At 43.6% G+C, this 18,883-nt stretch overlaps 1 protein-coding gene across 5 annotated transcripts in view; it reads left to right on the forward strand.

Annotated features, from left to right (window-relative positions):
* ARHGAP22 (Rho GTPase activating protein 22) overlaps positions 1 to 18,883 on the forward strand; it is a 365,766-nt gene that overhangs the window by 292,209 nt on the left and 54,674 nt on the right. For all 5 annotated transcript variants that reach the window (XM_029609627.1, XM_029609628.1, XM_029609629.1 and 2 more), the window contains one exon: positions 10,216 to 10,423. In XM_029609627.1, the coding sequence (XP_029465487.1) occupies positions 10,216 to 10,423 (208 nt within the window). The remainder of the gene's footprint in view (positions 1 to 10,215; positions 10,424 to 18,883) is intronic.

Here is an 18,883-nt window from a genome sequence, read left to right on the forward strand (position 1 = left end):
CAACATGAAATTTCATGGGTTTTTCCTATCATTTGGTTCTATTGCTGAAATGCACAGAGTTAGAAAACATTGTCTTTATTTCCTATTTCATTGGAAACGAATGCCCATTCCTACTACCCACCTCTTGTCATTTTTATTTTACACGCAGAAGTGGCTTTTTATGAAGCCACCTGCCTGATAGGCAGGTAAAGTTATGTGCGTATGTCGTGTTCATATTCAGATTTACCGGGACTGAGTGGAGGGTATCCCAGGGGGGCAGAGTTGAGGAAGCACTTACTTTCTAAAATCTAGCACTATGCGCATATTTTTTCAGGAAAAATCTGTGCGTTCCAATTAGCAGATGTAACTTGTGATAGAACTGGTGGAATAAAACATTTTCAAAGGGAACTTATGTGTGTTAAGTCTGCTTTGAAAACTGATGTAACATAGGCACATTTTTCCTGACATTTATATGCAGGGTGTTTGTATAATTACCCTCTAATAGGGCAGTTATCAAAACTGCAGGCAGGTACAAAGTCCACAGGTATTTTTACTCACTGATTTTACACCAGTTCTTACTTTACCTTTGACAATGGCCAAAATAAAAAGTATCCACTAAGATTTGCACCAACTTTCTCTGTCCATACTTTTCCCCGCAAAAAGATGCATAGTTTTGAAAATGCAAAACTACCTGCATTATTGACTCATTTGGCTTAACCCCACCCCTAAAAATGTGGGTAAAATTATGCATGTCATGGAACAACGTGTGTATTTTTACCCACGTACAGGGTGCGCGGTTTTCAGAAAGTCCTTGTAGCTGAGTATATAGCCATTTACATGGCTTTTGAAAATGGCCCTCGAAATAGACAGTGGCATGATTTGATTATTATAGTCCTATTCAGAGATCAGCATGACGTAGAGAATTTAGGTAGTTGAGTAAGTTCTGTACGTAAAAGAGAGACAATGAGAATAGACTGTGATAATGTATGTCTAAAGGAGAGGACGGAGCAAAGTAATAAACCTTCCAGAGAGCTCTAATGGTCCTATCACTACAAAAGTAGTGAAAAATCTTGCATACACGTGAAATTTTGGCACACTTCAAGATTTTATTTTATTGTTTTGGCATTATGGATCAGATAGACAGGTACTACGTATCTGCATTAGTGTAAATCACAGGACCATTATTGACCTGAACTCAAGGTTTAAAGTTAATCTTTAATGGAAGTTATTGTGACCCCAGATAAATAGATAGATTGAATCACTACTATAGTGCTTTCAGCCCTAGTTAAAAAGTGTTGAAAATAATTATGCTTATGTATTTTGTATATGAAAACAATGTAGCAATTGCATTAAAAGTGAAACAATTTATTGACAAAAATTTTGTTGTCATGTAAGTGAAAGAGAATATTGTATTTGTCAACAAAATCTGTATGTATAAGTCAGTACCAATAACATTTTTTCCCAGATGGACTTTCTGGGCTGTTGTTGATCCTTTGGAGAGGATGAAATACTTGTTTTTCTTCTAGCTATGATTTCTTTGCTATTATTACCAATTAATAACTATACCTAGTCAATCAATCAAAATTCAGGATTCCTATCTTGTCTTTACAAACTCCACCAGAGCCGCAATCACCACATACAGACATCCATGCCTATCAATATAACCACATACCAATAATCAGCAATGATGATCATGCATCCTTACACAAACACACAGACACACAGAACAATACACAAACGTATGCGCAGAAGCACACAAGCCTACACACATACTTACACCAACACCCTCCCCACAAAGAGGACCATACCCACTCACAATTATATCCCATACAAATGCTAGCACACAGACATACAGATAGATACTACCCCACAAACATACATAAAAATGCACACCTAAACATATATCCATACTCATACAAATAGAGAGACTCCACTGCCCCCTATGCACACACGTAAGGATCATTCTGTGTGCTCTTTTTAGATCAGCAGTGATTGGTTGATCTCCCCTATGTAATGTGGGCACAGCCTGCTAAAGGCATGTTTGGCTATAGTTTTGATTTTGAGAGGACGGGATATTTTTGCTGGTGATACCAATGGGCCCCACAACCTATAAGTTGGGATAACAGAGAGAAATCCTATTTTTGTGCCTTCACAGACCAGGAAGGGTTTTTTCCTCATTAAAGAGATTAAAAGAGGAGAGATTTTGTCTTACAGAGAGTTAGGCCTCTTATTTTATGACTAGGTCAGCCTGGAAGGGAAGACTCTCTTTCTGGAAGAATCAGGATTGAGGCTGCATGTCTGTCTACCACTCAAGTTGGCTTGCAGTGCTCAGAAAGAGATTTATTGTGCCAAAGAGAATTGATTGTGGGTTTTTTCCTGTTTATGGAGGGGAGGAATTGTTTTGGTCTTCACCTTCCTACTCCATCTTGAGAAGCACAATTCTTCTTTTTTCCATCACTGAGAAAGAGACACTGATTCAAGCCTGGAGATGTATAAAGAGGATGCAATACTGGGAGTTATCATTCTTTAGTTCGTGATGATAATTTTTGCTATTCTTGCATGGATCTTCTATTTTAAGTTAAACATTTTTTGTTGGAGCACTACTCCCAGTCTACTGCGTGATATTGTTACCTCCTACTTGAAAGAAGGGAGGATGTCCCGAATGAGTACCTATTGGGTCTGTGAAAGAGAGGAGTGGGGAGTTTAAGAGACTATCACTGATATCACCTGGGGCCCTGGAGGTTTGGTCCTCCTCGTCACGAGTGGAACTCTAGTACACAGGCTCAGAAGTCTGATTTGTGAGAAGAGTGAGAGGTCCAGCTAGTGAGTGTAGCCCTGGGTCTTGCTGTGACCCCTGTCTTAGGGATTCTTAAATCAAGAGAGGGTATACACATATTTAAGTTTAGAATATTACACAAGGTATGCTACATTACATATTTGCTAAAATATTTATGTTTGAAAGGAATGTGAGCATAATCTAGCAGGAGTGCTGACCAACCATCAGTGTTGCCCTTACTGGGACAACAGCAGAAACGACTTGGCATAATGTCCTGAGATGAGTTTTAGAAACAGAGCGCTTGCACTTTGTGGTGAAACTTCATGAGGTTAGCCACGTAATGTGCCTGCAGTACTTTGCTGGAAAAACATCCCATACTTGTATATACCAAATCAATTACAGATCAAGCAGAGAACAAAGGCAAAAGGCTATGAACTCTCTTGCATGATTTGCAGTTTTTCTTCATTTCATAAAGGGTATCAAAGGTTTCATTTCTTTTTCTATAAAATGCTCTTTGTTTCTACAAACAGGTGGGTTTTTAAAGATCCAAAATTAGATGTGTGAGATTATTTTCCTTCCTAGCATCATTTTATATAAATCTGTATTGTGTGTCTTTAACAATAATCTGGGCCTCTATGGGCCATGAAAGGGGAGGTGCATTTTTAATCGTAACCAGTCAGCCCCCTTTCTTTATAATGTTTTTATTTTATTTCTAATGAATGATTGTAATTTGCTGGAAATTTAAAACATGTGTACTTGCCATGGATAGTAGTATCAGGGTAGTGTCACTAAATGGGTTAATTTTGTGCATGCCACAGGAAGTCAGAGAAGAAATTCAACGCTCAATTGTGAGAATCAACAAGGAAAAGAGAGCGCAAAACAATTGAAATAGTCCTTACTAGTTGTAGTAGTGCAAACAATTAGGGCCAGATTTTAAAACTAATGCGCGGGCGTAGATTTGTGCGCGCAACCTGGCATGCACAAATCTACGCCTGATTTTATAACATGTGCGCGCAGCCGTGCACATGTTATAAAATCCAGGGTCGGCGTGCGCAAGGGGGTGCACACTTGTGCACCTTGCGCGCGCTGAGCCCTAGGGGAGCCCCAATGGCTTTCCTCGTTCCCTCCGAGGCCGCTCCGAAATCGGAGCGGCCTCGGAGGGAACTCTTTTTCGCCTCCTCCCCACCTTTCCCTCCCTTCCCCTATGTAACCCAGCCCTACCTAAATTCCCCCCACACACCTTATTTCGGCGAGTTATGCCTGCCTGAGGAGGACTCAGGAACGGCCCCGCCCCTGTACCGCCGCCACGCCCCCAACCCACCCCCGGACCACCGCCGCGCCCCCGGACCGCCCATTTTGGAAAGCCCCGGAACATACACGCGTCCCGGGGCTTGCACGCGCCGCCGAGCCTATGCAAGTTAGGCTCGGCGCATGCAGGGGCAGCTTGGGGCAGCTTTTCGGAGGTTACACGCGTATCCCTTTGAAAATCTGCCCCATAGTCTTTATTATTTGTATTACTACAACTAGTAAGGACTATTTCAATTGTTAATTTTGTGCACACCGTGTCAGGAATGAACCTCATCCGAAAGCCAGGGCATGTTAGATACAATTTCAGTCTCCCAAATTTACTGCTAGTGCTACTTGCCTTATGCCTGAGAGAGCTTCTTAGTGGAGTTAGGAAGGTGTAAGAGGGTCATTTAATTTTTAATGACTAACATGTAAAATTAGCATATACGTGCATAAGTAGCATTTTCAGGAGGAGGGGAGAATGCACATTCTGTTGCTGCTATGCAGAAAAGTTTGTGCATACAAAGAGGATGCACTGAGGGGGTTCTGGGGTAGGTTTTGAAAGTACACGCACGTTTATGAATTTTATAATAAGCATAATATGTCTGCACTACCAGGGGTGGGTTTTTTTTATTAATTTGTACTCTTACGGCTAATGCAATTGTTGTTAGCTGCTGGCTACACCTGTGCAAGTACTTTGTATGCACGGCAGTGTTTAAGATCTTGTGCGTCTTGATGATTTTCTGAATGGATTTCATGCAGTAGGCAGTAGCTACTTTTTTTTTTTTTATGTGAGGGTCTGCTTCATTTTGTTTCTGTTGTCCTGTTTGTTTTTAGATTGTGTATATTTATTATGTGATGTGCCACGAACAGTGAAGTGAGCAGAATACAAATGTTTTAAATAAAATAACTAAATATGTAAGGGACCACTTAGGTCCCTCACTAGCTAAATTGTCCCTAGCTTAAGCCCTAGCCTAGGATTCAGGAGTTTGCAGACTATCCCTTACAGGTACCTCCATAGAGGCTTGCTTGGATTGCTCAGCCAACAACTTAAATGCAGGCTGTGCTTGAGGAGGGAGGGTGGTTTTGGTTTGGTTTTTGAATGGGAGGGTTTGAGAGGAGGAGTTTTGTATTCACCCATTTTGACCCCCCTGCCTTTTCCAGGGGAAGGGATTCTGCCCTGGCCAGTAACCCCCAGGCCTGGAAGGGATTGACTTGCTGAGAGAAAAAGAGGAATTTGGGGAGAGCTGTTTATTTTCTGATTCTGATTTTTGGGAGCCAGGTCCTGCCTAAGGAGATTTTCACCCCTGCCTTGGGAGGACAGGATAAAGTGCTGTGATTCACTGCTGCTAAGCTAAGGAGGGGCTGCAGTGATCTGTCAGAGAAGAAAAGAAAAGTAGTTTGCATAGAGTTCTGCTCTTGTGTTTTCCGAGGAATTCTTTTGCCACCAGTTCCAGTCTACCGAGAAGGAGAAGAGATTTTGGATTTTAGCACTGTTTGGGACTCTCTATCACCAGAAGTCTAAGTTATACTATCAGAGAGAGAGAGAGTTAAGGATATCCAAGTCCCCACTGGGAGCTCACGTCTAACATCTGGAGGGTTGGGTCTTTCCTAGTGCCTGCCACCGCAGAGACACTGACCCAGCTGTTAGAACAGAGGGAAAAGGTATCCTTGGACTGTTATTTTTGTGAGAAGATAAATTGGAGAATTTAGTTGTGAATTGGACTTCTGGTGTTTTTGGTTGCAATAAATTTTTGTTGAACATCTCACTGGAGTGTCAAGTGTCTTCATTAAGTCAGAGGTGTCGTACGGCAAGGACATCCTAAGTGTGAGTACTGTGGAGAAAGAAAACCTAAAGAGATTGAGAGACTGTGGCTTGGTCCCCATTTCTGTGAGCCTGGGGCCCCAGGGGTTGAAGCCTCCTTTTTACCAGCTAGAACCCTGGCACCCTGGGGCCTGTAATGTACTGAGTGAATCGAGATTGGAAAAAGACAGAGCGTGGGAGAAAAGTGGCCCCGGGGACAACAGTGTGCCCCAGCATTCCAGGACGTCCACGAAGAGAGGGTTACAAATTAACGGGCCGATACAGTAAAGTCCATGGGAGAGCGGACGGACGCCAGCTCTCCTGGCGCATGCACCGGCCCCTCGCCGGTGCGCGCGATTCAGTATTCAAATGAGGTGGTGCGGTAGAAATGGGGAAAAGGAGGCGCTAGGGACACTATCGCGTCCCTAGCGCCTCCTTTTTGACAGGAGCAGCGGCTGTCAGCGGGTTTGACAGCCGACGCTCAATTTTGCCGGCGTCGGTTCTCGAGCCGCTGACAGCTACGGGCTCGGAAACGGACGGTTTTCGGCCCGACAGCCGCGGGCCGAATTCAAATTTTTTTTTCTTTTTTTTACTTTTTTTACTCTTTGGGACCTCCGACTTAATATCGCCATGATATTAAGTCGGAGGGTGCACAGAAAAGCAGTTTTTACTTTCTTGGCTTGGCTGCACATTTTACTTTCTGTATCCCGCGCTCATACCTAATAGGGCCATCAACATGCATTGAGGGCGCTATTAGGTGCCGCGGGTTGGACGCGCGTTTTCCTCCCCTTACTGAATAAGGGGTAAGGGAAAACGCGCGTCCAATAGCCTGTCAATAAATAAATATGTGTCATGCTTTTGTACACACAAATCAAGATGCAGATATTAAATAAGACCACTTTTTTTTTTTTTTTGAAATTTTTGAGTGGAAGATCTAGATCAAGTGGTGGAGGGTGTTGGTGACCTGGAGGAGCTCTCAGTGAAGTGGTGCAGAAGCAAGATGCACGCACCCATCAGCTAACTTTGTAAAATACCTGCCTCTGCATACAAACTTGTACTTGCTACAGTTATTTAACATGTAAAATATATGTGCATGCTTTTATAAAAGGTATATAAACTATGAATGTGAGTGTACTGAAACATACATGCATACTTTCAGGAAGGTCATACATGGCATAACTTTAAGTGCACCTACGTATGTGTGTACACTATTGAAATTTACCTTCACTATATCTAAGCAACATATCAAGGTGTGCTTAGAAGTTCTTCATTTAACCTCCTTCTGGGTCACATAAAATGAGAGTGTGTGTCTGGGGCCTGTTTGGGAGCTAAGCGCCGGTCTCTGTGGGTTCAAAACAAAACTGGAATCAAGCAGATAGTATAATGGTCTTGCCACAGTGGCAAGGGTTGTATTCCTAAAATGGGAGAGGGAACTGAAAACCAAAATACTTTGTTCTGCTGTGTGACCCTTTTAACTGCACCGAGTTCAGTCCAAATTCTTCAATCCCATTCTTCAGTCACTGAAAGATGCTTCTCATGTATCCGCAGCTTGGAATAAAAGTCTCACTCCAAAGGCATACTCGAACAAGAAACTTTTATTTCCAAAATTTATGGGGTTTCCAGCAGTCAAATATATTAAAAATTCCCAGAATTAATCAGGGTTCACAGCATTGATTAGCAGCAACATCAAAAACAACAACAAAACACTCATTCTTCAAAAACAGATCCCCATCCCCATACAGAATTCTTCTCACCCACTTTTCAAAAAGTGTCCATAAACCTGTTGTGACATCATGACACCATCCAAGAGTGCAGTGTCCATAAACCTGTTGTGACATCATGACACCATCCAAGAGTGCAGTGTCCATAAACCTGTTGTGACATATGACACCATCCAAGAGTGCAGTGTCCATAAACCTGTTGTGACATCATGACACCATCCAAGAGTGCAGTGTCCATAAACCTGTTGTGACACATGACACCATCCAAGAGTGCAGTGTCCATAAACCTGTTGTGACATCATGACACCATCCAAGAGTGCAGTGTCCATAAACCTGTTGTGACATCATGACACCATCCAAGAGTGCAGTGTCCATAAACCTGTTGTGACATCATGACACCATCCAAGAGTGCAGTGTCCATAAACCTGTTGTGACATATGACACCATCCAAGAGTGCAGTGTCCATAAATCTGTTGTGACATCATGACACCATCCAAGAGTGCAGTGTCCATAAATCTGTTGTGACACATGACACCATCCAAGAGTGCAGTGTCCATAAACCTGTTGTGACACATGACACCTTCCAAGAGTGCAGTGTCCATAAACCTGTTGTGACACATGACACCATCCAAGAGTGCAGTGTCCATAAACCTGTTGTGACATCATGACACCATCCAAGAATGCAGTTCCATAAATCTGTTGTGACATCATGACACCATCCAAGAGTGCAGTGTCCATAAATCTGTTGTGACATCATGACACCATCCAAGAGTGCAGTGTCCATAAACCTGTTGTGCTCCATAATCCTCTAGGTTGTCACATGACACCATCCAAGAGTGCAGTGATAATGATTCACTGGTCTCCTATGCCTGTTTCTGATGGACTGAGTAGACTAGCTGAGCTGTTGACTGAGGAGCTGTGAAAACTCCTCACTCTGAAACCTAATGGTCCGGGCAAAAGAAACCCTTTCCCATTTTGAACACCACCTTACATTGACCCCACTAAAGCTCCCCCATGTGATTCTCTCTCCCAATAGCACTTATCATCATAACCTAAAAGTAGAGGTTAAGTGACATTCTTGAACATTGTCCACTGACAAATTTCTAGTGACTGGGATTTAATTCAGGGCCCCTGTCAAATATTTAATCAGGCACCCAATGCAATTGTAACTAACTCTGTATCTTTCTGCCACATTTTCTTTGAATCTAATTGCATCATTTGATACTTGAGGATCTTCTCTCTATGGAACAGAGAATAGAGAGAAGATCCTCAAGTACTAAATGATGCAATCAGAGACAAAGAAAATATGGCAGCAAGACACAGAAATAATAGTAAATGTATTGTATTACGGTAGTATCAATAAAAGAAATGTAAGATGCTACAGCATAAACATACCTCACATATTTCTAAATAATATAGTCCTATGATAGTGAGAATCAATAATTGTATTTTATTTTTGAGATTTTTTCTTAATGGAAAAGTGGGTGATAAGTAAATGTCATTTGATTCAAAAGTCCTTTAAAAAGCATGGTGAGAATGAAATGGTATTGGAGCTCTTAGCAGCCGTGACACTGCTTTGCAAATGCTGCCATCTTGATGCAGCTTCATGGACTTTTCACATATACCTCCTCCTCTGTACTCATACCCATTCATACACAGACTGCCCCTACTATTGAAAAATAAAGATTAAATATAAGTTTCAATACTTTCCCTTTCACTGAAACTAAGGCACTACCATGAGGTGGAGCACCATGATTGCCCTGAAGGATATCACGTTCCCTCATTAGTGAGATATGCTTGGCTGTTTTGAAGTTCCCCAGAGTCTAGACATCCTTCATTGTTCAGTGTTGTTGCACCAGACAACAACTGCAGTTAAAATATCTTATGGTGCCAGTATTTTTGTTTAAAATTGCTGTACTAGTGAATGAAGAGGCTTCCAACTTCTGCAACAATATACCTCCACTGTTTCACTGCTCCGCTGATACCCGCTGCACGTGATCATGCAGGCCTACACTGCATGGACATGTACTGCACGTCCACTAACTCGGGACAGCAGAAGCTGCTTAAGAGAACAGGAACTGCATCTTTAAGTGCAACTTTGATGACTTAGAAATACTATATTCACATTGCTGCCAAAAATCAGTTATTGTAAATTGATCATGATATATCTCATGTTCAGATGAAGAAGAACAATACACTTATTTTTTATATTATTTTTTTGATTGCTATATAGCATTAGCAAAGCATGTAGTTCTGCATTAGTTAAACATAGTTAATGATTAACACAGCTCGTGCAGGTATAATAGGCACCACAATCTTTGTAATCTAATAAAGGAACCACAGATTCACATTATTTTTCCTATTGTTGAAAAGCTTTTCACCTAGCATAAATATGAAGAGATGCCCAGGCAGCCTTTATCTTCCCTGTGTTTTTGTTATTGCTTGTATCTCATCTCACGTTCCCCCTTCCTACTGATGCTGCCTCTCATGCCTAATTTCATATCACCTCAATAGGCCATCCCAGTTGTGCAGAACTCTGTAATTCTTCCAGCTTCCCCTTCAATGTGAAGTAAAATGTATACATTTGTTGGTGGACTGGGTGGTATATCAAAATCTCAAATGAATGTTTGACTGTTTCCTATTTTTAGGCATCTTTGGTCAGCGTTTGGAAGACACCGTGCAATATGAAAGAAAGTATGGTCAGCGGTTAGCTCCGTTGCTGGTGGAACAATGTGTGGATTTTATTCGGGAGCGTGGGCTTGATGAGGAAGGCTTGTTTCGGATGCCAGGGCAAGCCAACCTTGTTAAGGAGCTGCAGGATGCTTTTGATTGTGGAGAAAAGCCTCTGTTTGACAGGTACATTGTAGTATCTTGTTCTGAATCAGTATTTACATCATTTGCCGCACATGTTTTCCATCTAATCTACTGTACAATCTGATTTAAAAAAAAAAAAAAAGGGCAGGCTACTTCAAGCAAACACAGCCAGAGGAGGGGGGGCTCAGTACCAAAAGTGCTGCTTTTGAGAGTCACTGCTGCCCATGCCCAGGATTTGGATTTTTAGACTGAGTCACTTTTCTTTCCAAACCTGTGTTCAAGGTGAGTTATAATTCAAGTACAGCAGGTAGGTCCCTTCCCCAGAGGGCTTACAATCTAGCCGATTTTTTAAATCTATTGGTGTTGCCTACTGATATTGGCCCTGAAATCAACATAATGAGATCAGTTTTCAAAGTGATTTACCCAAGTAACTAAGGAGTTACCTGGGTAAATCCATGGGGCTGAAAATTCCCCTTACACTGGCCCCCTGGTGTCTGAATCAGGCTACCAAGTTTCACAAGGCTGCTAAATTTAGCTGTGAAAAAAAATGGTAGTCCTGGTGGTGGTGAGAGCTCTGAGGAGGGGAAGTGCAGGCAGGGATTTGATTTTCCAACCTCCAATGCAAACTTCCCTGGGGGTACACACCCTGCACAGAACGCAGCTACAGTGTTTGTAGGCACCACCAGGCCTTACAGGTCCAATTTTCAAAAGGGAACGTACCTGGGCAGCTTCCATTTGAAAATTAGTTTGAAAATCTGCGGGCAGGGAAATACTCGCTGGCCATCAAGTTGGCCGGGTGGTTGAAAATCATGTCCTATATAAAAGTGACCACTGTATGCCAACTACTTTCCAGCTGACAAGGTCACAACATAAATTAGAATTTTTTTTTTTCTTACTGGTAGTTTACAGTAGAATGAAATATAATACTGGAAGTGCTCAGTTATAAGAACAGCTACATTTTAAATGTATTAGTGAAAAGGAAGCCATGATACATACCAATTATATAATCAGGATTGATTCAGTTATCCCTAATGAATTAGGGATAAATTTTAAAAGAAGCGTGCACGGCCTACATGGGCACGCGCTACCCGGTGCGCGCACATGTACGCCTGATTTTATAACATGCGCGCGCAAGTGCGCGCATGTTATAAAATCCAGGGTCGGCGCGCGCAAGGGGGTGCACAATTGTGCACTTGCATGCGTCGAGCCACGCTGCCTTCCTCCGTTCCCTCCCCCCAAACCTAACCTAACCTTCCCACCCCTTCCCCTAACCTTCCCCTCCCCAGCCCTACTGTAAACCCCCAACTCTTGTCTTACCTTTTGTGCCTGCCTCCGGGCAGCCTGCTGGCACGCGATCCTCCGACACAGCAGCAATGGCCGCTATGTCGGAGGCCTCTGGCCCCGCCCCACCCACACCCCGCCCCTGGACTGCCCCTTTTGTAAAGCCCCGGGACTTACACGCGTCCCAGGGCTTTGCGCGCGTCGCCGGGCCTTTTTAAAATAGGCCTGGGACGTGTAAGGCCGGTTTCGCGCGTAAATCCTTTTAAAATCCGGCCCTTAATGTGACAATGCCTTTTTCTACCTTAACCATATATTGTCAGCATACATGTTTGTGTTTGTCAAAAGGCTCAGATTCAGAGGTTTCTTGTACTGGCTGAGAGTAGTTTCAAAGTTATGTATATGCCCCTCAGGAATAGGATCTTCAATTTGGTCTATATTCTGCATATCATGACAGGAGTGAACCTCAGTGGTAAGCCAGAGTATGCTGGATATGATGTTGGTCTCTCCAATTTATTACTAGCGCTGTCTTCTTAATAGGGATGTGAATCGTGTCCTCGATCGTCTTAACGATCGATTTCGGCTGGGAGGGGGAGGGAATCGTATTGTTGCCGTTTGGGGGGGTAAAATATCGTGAAAAATCGTGAAAAATCGTGAAAAAATCGTGAAAAATCGAAAAATCGAAAATCGCAAAACCGGCACATTAAAACCCCCTAAAACCCACCCCCGACCCTTTAAATTAAATCCCCCACCCTCCCGAACCCCCCCCCAAATGACTTAAATAACCTGCGGGTCCAGCGGCGGTCCGGAACGGCAGCGGTCCGGAACGGGCTCCTGCTCCTCAATCTTGTTGTCTTCAGCCGGCGCCATTTTCCAAAATGGCGGCGAAAAATGGCGGCGGCCATAGACGAACACGATTGGACGGCAGGAGGTCCTTCCGGACCCCTGCTGGACTTTTGGCAAGTCTCGTGGGGGTCAGGAGGCCCCCCACAAGCTGGCCAAAAGTTCCTGGAGGTCCAGCGGGGGTCAGGGAGCGATTTCCCGCCGCGAATCGTTTTCGGACGGAAAATGGCGCCGGCAGGAGATCGACTGCAGGAGGTCGTTCAGCGAGGCGCCGGAACCCTCGCTGAACGACCTCCTGCAGTTGATCTCCTGCCGGTGCCATTTTCCGTACGAAAACGATTTGCGGCGGGAAATCGCTCCCTGACCCCCGCTGGACCTCCAGGAACTTTTGGCCAGCTTGTGGGGGGCCTCCTGACCCCCACGAGACTTGCCAAAAGTCCAGCGGGGGTCCGGAAGGACCTCCTGCCGTCCAATCGTGTTCGTCTATGGCCGCCGCCATTTTTCGCCGCCATTTTGGAAAATGGCGCCGGCTGAAGACAACAAGATTGAGGAGCAGGAGCCCGTTCCGGACCGCTGCCGTTCCGGACCGCCGCTGGACCCGCAGGTTATTTAACTCATTTGGGGGGGGTTCGGGAGGGTGGGGGATTTAATTTAAAGGGTCGGGGGTGGGTTTTAGGGGGTTTTAGTGTGCCGGCTCACCATTCTAACGATTTATAACGATAAATCGTTAGAATCTCTATTGTATTGTGTTCCATAACGGTTTAAGACGATATTAAAATTATCGGACGATAATTTTAATCGTCCTAAAACGATTCACATCCCTACTTCTTAATACTTGCACTGTGCCAAAGACATCCTCCTCCTGGAGTTGATAGGATGTAATATTGTATAGGTAATATATCTAGGCACACTTGGAAGTTATTTTAATCAAGTTGTTGGTGCTCAATACAAAGGGGACTATTTCTATATCTTTCTGTCACATTTTCTTGGCCACTGTGACAGTAGAGTGTGGATGTACCTGCAATCCATCATCATCCTTAAATCTACTGTATATAATCAGAAAAGCTTGTAGGGACAGAAACAATTGTTTCGCAAGATAACGCATATTGCCACATAATTTTCAGTTTTAATAAAGCATCAATTACTTGCTCCCAAAATCTAGTTATAATGTTTTGAATTGGTTTATGCCCTTTATGTCCTAATTTCTAACCTTTTAACTGTTTTTGTTGATAACCTGATAAAACTGTATGTGTCTTTTTTCAAAAATTGGATTCAGACAACATCGCAGTTTGTTCCTATATTTCTGGATCCGTAGCCCCGTCAAAATCATCAGCGTAGTCGGCATGGCCTTAGTAAGTGGAAAAGCAGCGTGGCCCCACTGGCAACGCTGCTGATTCTGGCAGGGCCGCGCTGCTTTTCTACTTTTCTATGACCTGCAGGAGGCACCTGCATGTGTTCCTGATTTTTTTATGATCTGCAGAAGGTACCTGTACCCAGGTTTTTCAACTTTTACAGCTATTCCAAGTCTTAAAGAGGATTAGCCTAGTAGTTAAAGCAGTGGATTATGAACCAGGAGACCAGGTCTCAAGTCCTACTGTTGTTCCTTGTGACCTTGGGCAAGTCACTTTATCCTCCATTGCCTCAGGTACAAACTTAGATTGTAAGCACTCTGGGGATAGAGAAATATCTATAGTACCTGAATGTAATTAGTGTTAAAGTGCAAAAAGAAGAATATAAAAAAATCTAATCTAAAATCTTCACCTTTTCTGCCTACAACCCGCAGGAGGCGCCTGCATCCAATCCTCGCTCAATCGATCCAAATTTTCTGGTTCTCTTTGTAGCTTCACCTTCTGCCTCAAGCCATCAGCTTTGGTTTAGCCTTCAGTGTGTTCCAAACCATCAGTCTTGTCCCAAGCCTTCAGATATGCTTTTGTACCATGCAAGCCAGCAGTCTTGTCCTTGTCCAGTTCTCAACTTTCAGATGTGGAAGGAGTTTCCTAACTCTAAAGGACTTCTACGACTGCTGTCTTGAAGTTACTATTGTCCAATGCCATCTCCTTAGGACTCTCCTTGAGTCAAACATGATGAATGAAATTGACAGAGGGACTTTAATTAGTATTTTAGTGGCAGCTATTGATGCCTTCACTATTGATTGCACAATGGACTATTAAAGACGGTGGTCCCCCCCCCCCCCCTCTTAAAAGACTGAGTTCTTCTTTTGCATGGCGCTCAAAGTGGAATCCACTGGTAATGATCTTGGGTCCTTTATCAACAGCAGAGTTTCCTTCAAAAGAGTTTTGGATTGCAGTACTTTCCCCATGGATTAAACTGAAACATGCCTTTTCCACCTTTCTTTGAGCTTCTCCTTGCCAGCCTTTGATTGGCAGCATCCTTTCTATTTGGGATTCACTGTACCTTGCTTGATGCCACTCAAGTTCCATCAGTTATGTAACCACTTTCTAACACTAAGTTTAGAGATTTCATTTCTGCTGGAAATCAATATAAGTGCAAGTGTTAATTTCCTTGGAACTCTGATTTTGAGCTGTGAAAGAGCGAGACCAATATTGAAAGTAAGAACTCAAAGGGACGACCAGCTTCCAGAGTTTGTTTTCCTCCACTGGGAGAAATCTATCCTTGCAAGTACTGTTTTATCCCCTCAAATGTTCCAAGATCAGCTCAAAAGAGTTCTTGGTGGAGAAATAAGTAGCTATACCCTTCCTGTGTTTGGTGAGAAGTAAAGAGTTTTGCTGGGTCTAACCTTCTGTAAAATATGAAAGTCTTCCTGTCAGAAAAAGCTCATGATATTACTTATAGGAGAGTAGGAAATAAGAACAGTTAAAGGGATGTTTACATTAATATGCTAAAGGTTCAGATACCACCTTTCTTCAACCTGAGAATAATTAGGCCTGTCCAGGCCAATTCCTCCATGGACATTGGAAGTGAAAGAGAAGCCAGTCTCAGCTTTCCATCCAACTTCCTACCAATGCTTCAACCTTAAAGAACAGAAACCATCATTGTTTTTGTGCCTGCTCATTTATGGATTACAGAACCAAGGAGTAAATTATCTTGCTAAGCCATACTACAACCAGCAAATCTTGATCCCTCACAAGCCTGTTCATGTCTCGTGGCCTTCCCCACGTCTTTTCTGCAGAGAATTTGTGAGGACATTCATTCCTTCGCAAGTCACAAGCAGCATGTTCTTGTACCACCTACTTGTGTCAAATGCATCATGAATCTGGATCACAGTCAGCAGGACTTCAGGAGCCCCTGATGGGAAAAGCCCTGTGGCCCTTTCTAATGACGTCTTGCCTTGTCATCAGACAGCCCTATAAAAGGGCTCTTCAGTCTTCACTCCTGGCCTTCAAAAGGACCTTCATGGTTGTCCATGGTGTACTTTGCTCTTCAAGGTCTCCTGTTATGATGGTCTTCTTGTTCTGGGTTCCATGTTCCTGGTCTCTCCTCAATTCCTGGTTTCAGTCTTCAGCGTCTGCAGTCCTGAGTAAGTCTTCTCCATGGTTCCAGAATTTAAGTCTTCATTCACAAGTCTTCGTCTTGTTCCTGGTTCCTGAGTCTTCGTCGTGTTCCTGAGTCCTGGTCTTCCAAGTTTCCTGAGTCTCCGCCATGTTCCTGTCCAAGTACTCCAAGCCCTCAGAACCCTGCAGCAAAGTCCTATGACTGTGTGGACCATGCCCATCACACAGCGGACTATATAGCTCGCATCACTGCCCAAGTCCTGGGGCCAAATCTTCTTTGTCTTCGGAGATTTGCTCCATGTTTCCAGAGAGTTGTCTCCTGAGTGACAGTCCAAGTCTTTGTTCCAAGTTCCTCCAGGTGTGCCATGTCGTGGCTGTGACCAACCCACAGCAGGTTGTGTAGGGTGCCTCATAGCACAAGGCCTGCTTCCAGGTTTCCAAGTCCGTCTTCACTGGATCAATTCCTTGGAGTCCATCCTTGTTTCCAAGTTCCAAGTTAAGTTCTGAGTTTCAAGTACCTTGTCATGTTCCTAGTTATGGTCTCATGGAGCTTGTCCAGCCATCAGATCACCTTATTCCTCATTCTAAGCCATGTTCCTTGTACCAAGCCTTGTTCCTTGTTCCAAGTGATGTTCCTCATCTTGCTCCAAGTCCAGAGTCTGCACTGCCATTGGCATGGTCTGCTACCAGCCCACGAGCTATATAGGGCATGCTGCGGTGCAGGGCTCCTTCACCGCCTTTGTCTAAATTCCAAATCTTTGATGCCTTCATCTGAGTTCCAAGAATCCAGTGCCTTTGTCTAAAGTTCCAAGTCATGTCCATCTTTTTAGTCATCTTCCACCCTTGACCTCCGCCTGTCCTGATGCTCACACCATTCCAAGTGGCAGGTTCAAAAGGACTTTTGAGTGGCCGTAGGGCTACTCGAGAGACCAGCATTACATTGCTGGGTCTCATTCCTGTGCATGCAGTTTCAGTGGAGTCCCTGAGAGTTCCAAGACTTTGAGTGTTCCAAGTTCCAAGTCTCCAAGTGCTTCCAAGCTTCTGTTCTGCCCGTGCTCGGATGTGATCACCTACCCACGGCACGTATCTTGGACCTTCGTCCTGGGGATATGCTGTGGCCCAGTTGCTCATGATCTCTCCGATGGCTGGGTCCTTGCCTGCTCACAACAGGAGCATGGCACCTTATTAATTTCCTACTCTTTCAGCTTAAGAATGTTAGGGAGTAGAGGGATGATAACAGGCATTCTAGTCTGAATCACTTTCAGTTCTTCCATCTTTCACATGCCCGCAGCAAAACACTATTTTTTGCCAATATTTGATGATTACAAAAGTTTTCATAGACCTTTTTACACTATTTTTATATCTTCAATCTAAATAAATATCTCATCTTAATATCTGTTTTTCTCTAGGATCCTTGGGATTTGGATCATTTCTTCTCCCTGTCTGATCTCCTCTCATCTGCTGCTTTTTCATCTTCACCCATTCTTCTCTTATTTCCTACTCATTTGTTCTACCTTTCCTCTACATTCTATTCCCCTCTTCTTTTCCAATACATTTTTTGCTTCTTTTTTTGCTATATTCTTCTTCTGATCATTTACTAATACTTATTTCTTCAGTCTTTGCTTTGCCCTTCTCAAATTTATCCCTTCCATATGACTTCAGCCCTATCTACACTATATTCCCTATCTTCTCTTCTTTTAAATGTTACCTTCCTAATGTCTCTTCCTTAGTTTCCATCTGCCATCCAACAAACCCAATGCATTTTCTTCTATCTCTGCCTCCAATCCCTGGGTTAATCTTTGGCACTATTTCACCAATCGACAACGAAATAGGAGCCAGCTAGTATCCAATTGGTTCTCTCAAAATTAACTAACTGTGAACAATATCACAAATTATGTCTGGTGGAATAATTATAAAAACCAACTTTATTTAAACAATTCTCTTATCGGAAAAATATTTTTTTGATGTTTTAATTTTTAATTTTTTGAGACGGGTACCTCAGCACTGGTAAAACAGGTTAATTAACCAAGTTTTTTAGAAAACCAGTATTTTCAATCACGGGTCTCCATATGTCTCTCTTTTTTATATTTTGATTAAAAATTTCTTATGAAAAATATTTTCAATTTTCAATTCCTACTGCAGTGTGTCGTGAATGGCTACCGCATTGTGCTGCCTTGATGGCGGCAATGAAATCTAAACCGCTAGCCAACTCTTTATAGATTTCTCAGCGTCAGAAAATTTTTTTGCCGCTGACCCACACACTGCTTATAAGGATTTTGTCCAGAAATAATTTGTTAGTTTGAAGCCCATTATTACTAATTAGATCCGAAAAAGGACAAGATTGTTTGTCCTAAAGTAATAGCACTTATCTTATAGACTCTTGGCCATTTCTTTTTTATGCCTGAAACGAGTCTGTGCCGAAAGTCCCCGCCAACGTTAACGTTTCGCTTGACGCAAAGGCGATATGCTGCCAGTATTCAAAATGGCGCCGATCGCCTTTGCCCTCACTATGTCACAGGGGCCGACCGTCGGTACCTGTGACATAGTGAGGGCAATGGCAATCGGCGCCATTTTGAGTACTGGCATCGGACGGCCGGCGTGCAGGAGGTCGCTCCCGGACCCCCGCTGGACTTTTGGCAAGTCTTGTGGGGGTCAGGAGGCCCCCCCAAGCTGGCTGAAAGTCCCTGGGGGTCCAACGGGGGTCCCGGAGCGACCTCCTGCACGCCGGCCGTCCGATGCCAGTACTCAAAATGGCGCCGATAGCCTTTGCCCATATTATGTCACAGGGGCTACCGGTGCCATTGGTCAGCCCCTGTCACATGGTGGGAGCACAAGATGGCACCGATGGCCATGTGACAGGGGCTGACCAATGGCACCGGTAGCCCCTGTGACAAAGGCTATCGGCGCC

The sequence above is a fragment of the Rhinatrema bivittatum genome, chromosome 7 (assembly GCF_901001135.1).
Source record: "Rhinatrema bivittatum chromosome 7, aRhiBiv1.1, whole genome shotgun sequence".
Lineage (NCBI taxonomy): Eukaryota > Metazoa > Chordata > Amphibia > Gymnophiona > Rhinatrematidae > Rhinatrema > Rhinatrema bivittatum.